This window comes from Vicia villosa, linkage group LG1 (genome assembly GCF_029867415.1).
Source record: "Vicia villosa cultivar HV-30 ecotype Madison, WI linkage group LG1, Vvil1.0, whole genome shotgun sequence".
In the NCBI taxonomy this organism is placed as follows: Eukaryota; Viridiplantae; Streptophyta; class Magnoliopsida; order Fabales; family Fabaceae; genus Vicia; species Vicia villosa.
This window is the reverse complement of record NC_081180.1, coordinates 161,514,906-161,520,950: the sequence shown is the minus strand read 5'-3', so window position 1 is coordinate 161,520,950 and position 6,045 is coordinate 161,514,906. Positions and strand designations below refer to the sequence as shown.

The window sequence follows — 6,045 nt, the reverse complement described above, 5'->3', positions numbered from 1 at the left end:
GATTGTTTAATACTATTGGATCATGATAATTCATATTCTCTTAAGAACGGTGTCTATATGGTCGAAGTGGTTAAGACGATCTACAACAGTTTAAAAATATATTCTCTGTATTCTTTATTATAATAAATAAATTTAATTTTTACATTCGTTGAATGATTCAGGTAGGTAGACTTAATATAAACTAAATTCATAAATTATCTAATAAATTCTAAAATAAGCTATTTCTAATAATATAGATAAAACATAGTAATTTTTATTTTAAAAAAATAAAATAGATATTTTTATAAAGAAATTGTTAATATACTTTTTTTAAAGGGAAATTTGTTACTAATATTTAAAGAAGGATGAAAAAGAAAAGGTTGAAAAAGTCGCAAGAATTCCCTGTCCTCCTAGAGAAAACATTTAGTCGTTTACATGACTACATTCATCCAAAAGAAAAAGATCGTCATCGCTGACAACACGATGGACGGTGCTCAAATCACAACGTGTATAAATACGAGCTAAATTCCCTTTTGTATGAATCTAGACTCTGCACTCCCATTCATATCACTACATTTCTAACCATCACCCCATAAACCCGTTGAACAACATCTTCGAATCAATGGCCACCACTGTGTACGAAAAACTCTTCATTTCATTATTATTTTCTCTTACTTTTTGATCAATTACTGAAGATTACATTTCCTTATCTCTAATGCTTTTCTTCTTCTATCTTTGTTTCATCAATCAGAGGCGCTCAACCAATTCGTCCTCCTCCGTTATCTCCAACTTCCGAACAACCGCCTCTTTTTGACGGAACCACCAGGTTCTTTTTTCCTTCTCTTAATTTCACATATTCCATGTTTTTATTTGAAATTCACATGCATGCGAGTTGATCTTTTTATTTATTATTATTTAGGTTGTACACCAGTTATATTTGTCCCTTTGCGCAACGTGTATGGATCGCTAGGAATTATAAGGTTCTTTTAATATTCCATGCCTAATCCATTTCAATTTTATTATAATATGTCTATTTTGTTTGATTTGTTTATTGTGTTTGTTGAAATTGAACTATAGGGACTTCAAGACAAGATCCAATTGGTTCCTTTTGATCTTCAAAATAGACCTGCATGGTATAAGGAAAAAGTATACCCTGAAAATAAGGTTTGTTATTTTTGTTATCATAACTTAATTATTATATTGGATGCTAGGTTAGATTTTGTCCGCTTTGAATGTGAGAATACATAGCTGTAGCGTGAGGCTAAGAGATATGGTGTGAATTTTGAGATCCCACAGACCGCGTCATATTTTGGTCGACCTCAATTCCACTCTATTGCGGCTATGAGATATTGTCTGTTTTGTGTGTGAGAATCCTCACGACTTTGTCCTTTACAATAGGAGTCTCGTTGAGTTGAAGTATATGAGTGTTGTATATAAACTATTCTTAATCTCGATTATCAAGTAATGTGAGATTATTTTGGCTACTCTGAAACAAGTTGCAATGGTGGTCACCCTTGATTTGATATTAATAGGTGCCATCTTTGGAGCACAATGGCAAGATATTGGGAGAAAGTCTTGGTTTGATCAAATATCTTGATGCTAACTTTGAAGGAACGCCTCTCTTTCCCACTGTAAGTCATCATGGTTTCTCATCTCTTTTTAGAATATGTTTAGATAACTTATCTGAGTTTATTATCTTTGCTTACTAGCACTAGTGAGACTGTTTGTAAAGTCTATGATATACTATATCATGATAGCTTATGAAAACAATTATTAGTAGTTTGACTCGATTTCACCGGTTGTTACGAAATTGCTTATGCATAAACGATTATATACTTATGTTATAAGTGCTTAATTAATTTGTTGATCCAAGTATGACCTTTATAGTTAGAACTTAGAATGAACTAACAAAAAATGTTAAATCCAATTTATATTGTGAGGTCAATTAAGGATGATGAGACCATAATCAATTGTGACCGCATTGCAGCAGTAGAAACATTTGAAACCTTACCCTCATGTTGTGCTCAGCTCATGCTTAAAGAAAACCCTCTTTTGTAATAAAACTAATTTTTAGTGTAAATTTTTGTAGGATCCTGCCAAGAAAGAGTTCGGTGAACAGTTGTTATCCCAGGTTGATACCTTTGTCAAAGACTTTTTCAATGCATTAAGAGGAGATACTGTGCAACAGTCCCGTAAGATGTTTATAAATGGCGAAAAGTATTTGTTTTTCTTCCAAATATAAAATAGACTTTTAAATTGGTTATCATGAATCAGATCCTGCTTTTGGATTCTTGGAGAATGCTCTTGGTAAATTTGATGATGGACCATTCCTGCTGGGTCAATTCAGTTTGGTGAGTTTAAATCAAATCACTAATCTCAAATTTTTCGTTTCCTTTTGAATTTACTGTCTTTTAAGCAAGATTGCTATTACATCAGTGACTTTAACTTTCCATTCATATAATTTATGATGTGTTTGTTGATCTTGATCAGGTGGATATTGCCTACATTCCTTTTGTTGAAAGATTCCATGTTGTTCTTGTTGAGGTGTTCAAGCACGACGCCACAGAAGGAAAACCTAAACTTGCAAAATGGATTGAGGTAGACTAGAATAAAGAACCATTTGTGTTGAATTTCTTACTCTGATTATTTACATGTTTGGTTTCGCGGTGGAAAGCTGGTCACGCACAAATGGCTATAAGTTAAGAATTCTAGCTTCTTAAAATCACGTGGAAATCACATTGGGACACACATTGATGGGTTGCCGTGGTTTTCTAACGCGGAACCAAACACACCAATGAGAATTATACTAATCTGCTTTCATCTATATGTATTCATCGTTTTAGTACTCTTATGTTTCTTTTGTAGGAGTTGAACAAGATTGATGCTTATACACAGACAAGAGAGGATCCTCAGGAAATCGTCGATCTTGTCAAGAAGCGTTTTATGGTAATAAGTTTATTATGAATCTCTCACTACTGATTTTGAAAATTTGTAATTGGATTCTGACTTCTATCTTTGCTACTTGGTTGAAACTTGTGCATTTTTACTTGCAGCCTCAGAAGTGATAGATGAATTGAAGCAGCCTTCCTTTGAGATATTTAAATAAAGTATTGTTGTATCATGGGATGCATCTTTAGGCAATTAATATTGGTTTGTTTAGTCTTAGGATTTATGTCATAGTTATGTTTTAGTTCTAGTTTGCTTGTTTGGTGTTTCTTGTAATGATGTTTATGTACCAGCTTGTGATCACTTATCAGATGGTGAAGCACAAACAGCCATTTCAAATAAAATAAACGCCCTCTTCATCTTAAAAAATATAAATTTGTAATTTATATCTATTCTAAACTATTTATTATTTATATTATATTCAAGTATAATTATTTTTAGGGTTAAGTATGTTTGTAGTCCCTATAAATATTGCGGTTTTCAAGTTTAGTCCTCTAAAAATTTTCTTTAATGAATCAACCCTCTAAACTTTTTCATCCATAACATTAGTCTCTGCCGTCAAATGGAGCTAACGGCAGCCTACGTGGCACTACACGTGTAATGTTTTGTTATTTAACATTATATTTTATGGCGTCTTGGTCACTTAATGAATTCATTCGTGGCTCATGAGTTACTAAATAAAACGTTTTTTCCCAAAATAATTTCATTGACCTAGTTCATTTTCTAACGCCATATTGTCTTCTTCGAGACGTCATATTTTCCCCCTTCATCATTTTTCTGGTATTCATTGGTGATTTCAAATTCAAGCTCAGCAATAAGCGGTTCGTATGCATCTTTTTCTATGAAGAATCGAGTTGGTCGTTTATGTGGTTACAATGGTCGGATGGTATCATACCAATGCAAGAATGGAGCTAAGAAAGAGAGGTTATTTTAGAGGTGTCCGTTCTGGATCAATGAGTAACTGTTTACCCTTAAATCAATGAGTAGTGATACCTTAAATATGTACGAGTAATGTTATTGTGGTTTAACATTATTTTTTGCAAACAATATCTCAACTTATGTTGCAAACCTTATGAGTATTGATTATATGTAAATTGAAATATTTTTTTACAAGCCATATTTCATCATGTTAATACAAAAGAGTGCATCATGCACGTGTTCAAGACAAGAGTACATATGACAACAGGAGTACAAATGCTACAAAAGAGTGCATAATGCACATGTTCAAATCAGGAGTACAGAGAAATCAAAAAGTGTGCATCAAGCACAAGTTCAAAAAGAAGATTACAAAATGACATAATAAACATAGTGTTGTTAAAATTTTTTCTCTGTCAAATTATATGTCATCTTCTAGTATCACAAGTGGATCCTCGGCATCCCTCCCTGAATAATGTTCCACCACCAAACTTCTTTTTAAAATTGGCATACAAATGCCTCAAACAGAACTTCTGGTATCACAAGTGGATCCTCGGCATCCCTCCCTGAATAATGTCCCACCACCAAAATTCTTTTTAAAGGGCATACAAATGCCTCAAACAGAACCTATGTTCATACGTTGGATATTCCTCTTCAAATACTTGAACAAGTCCCTGATAAAATACAATAAACACAATTGATAACATATATTAAACAACTTGAAAAATTGGAGAAGTTACTTAGTATACCTTCTATTGATCTGACATGAAACACCATCTCTTGTCACCAATATCCTCAATAAGTAACTTCATGAACCAGTTGCATGTTTCCTTAGACTTAGTCTCTACAATACCAAATGCAAGGGACGGGTACTGATCATTGGGATCCCTCCCAACTGCAATTAGTAAAATTCCACCATATTTATTCTTTAGGTGACAACCATCTAATCCTATGAAGGGCCTACATGACTTAGTCAATGCCTTTATGGTGCCATCCAAGCATATATAACATTTTGCAAATCTTGGTTGCATATCTGATCCAGCTGTCTGAGTGTTAAGTTTGAAGGTATTTCCTACATAGGCTTTCCTTAACTCAGCCCCATAGGACCATAGCATACTATATTTCTTACTTGCATCTGCTTCAACAACTTGTCTTGCCAACTGTCTAGCTTTAAAAGCTTTGCTCTTAGTGATCTCAGTAGAAGACTTAGTTCTAACATCTGCCACAACTTCAGTTAACCTCATCTTAGAATTATGCCTAAGTCTGTCAACTATCGTCTTTGCAACCCATTTAGCGTTGGTATTCTTATTGAAGAATTGTATACCACATTTGTGTTTAGGAAATAATATTTTGACCTTGAATGTTGTACTCCTTAGAACTCTACTACATAGGACAATATAGTCACATAAATTCTTCTCCTTCCACACAACCCTACACCTATTCAAATCATTCTTTGCAAATGAAACCTCCCTACCATTCAAAACATTGTGTTGCATAACAACTTTCTTAAATTGCTTCAAAGAGGAAAACTCCATCTCTATCTTGAACTTGAAATATTTGGTAATTGCATCCTATTCATTAAACCTAATCACAGGAGGCCTATCATCACACATGTAACACCGTTACCTCTTCTTGAACAACGAGACACCTATTCATGGGCTCTTCGATACAAGTTAGCTTGTCCCTTTCTCGGACTAAATGCTTGTGATACCATTTGTTGGAGGGAGTTCACTTTGGAGCATTTATACATAGTGTAGTTGTTTACGGTGATTTCCGGTAAACAACCGCTATTCTTCCAAACTATAATAAATATGATTTGGTTACTCGCAGGATCGACTAGATTGATCCTAGGACATAGTCAAAAAGGTTGTTATTCATGATAGTTCGAATTATGTCTATGGTTGGTGTGTCTTGAAATAAGAAATAGTTAATCAAGGAAATAAAGATTAGCAATCACCTTGTTATACACGTAAATATAACATCAGCGAAAGGTAAATCAAAGATAAAACATAAGACAAAACTGTAAAAGTGCAAGAATCTTAAAGTGCAAGAAAAATTAAATGCTTCGAAAATTAGATGACATGAAAGTAAAGAGTGCAGGAATATAAATGACATAAAGTAAATGGAATGCAGTAAATATCGAAAGATACTTGAATAAAGAGAAATACACATGTATTTAAAATGGTGTTGGTGTCATACGTACAT

General features: G+C 33.5%; 1 protein-coding gene across 1 annotated transcript; it reads left to right on the top strand.

Moving 5' to 3' along the window:
• The first annotated feature begins 426 nt into the window (after positions 1–426).
• On the top strand, positions 427–3,343 carry LOC131644548 (glutathione S-transferase L3-like). The gene is made up of 10 exons (XM_058915078.1): positions 427–615; positions 731–805; positions 899–959; positions 1,057–1,143; positions 1,512–1,610; positions 2,069–2,171; positions 2,254–2,330; positions 2,470–2,577; positions 2,845–2,925; positions 3,033–3,343. The coding sequence occupies exons 1-10, from the start codon at positions 602–604 to the stop codon at positions 3,042–3,044; spliced, it is 717 nt and encodes a 238-aa protein (XP_058771061.1). The 5' UTR covers positions 427–601; the 3' UTR covers positions 3,045–3,343.
• The last annotated feature ends 2,702 nt before the right edge of the window (positions 3,344–6,045 follow it).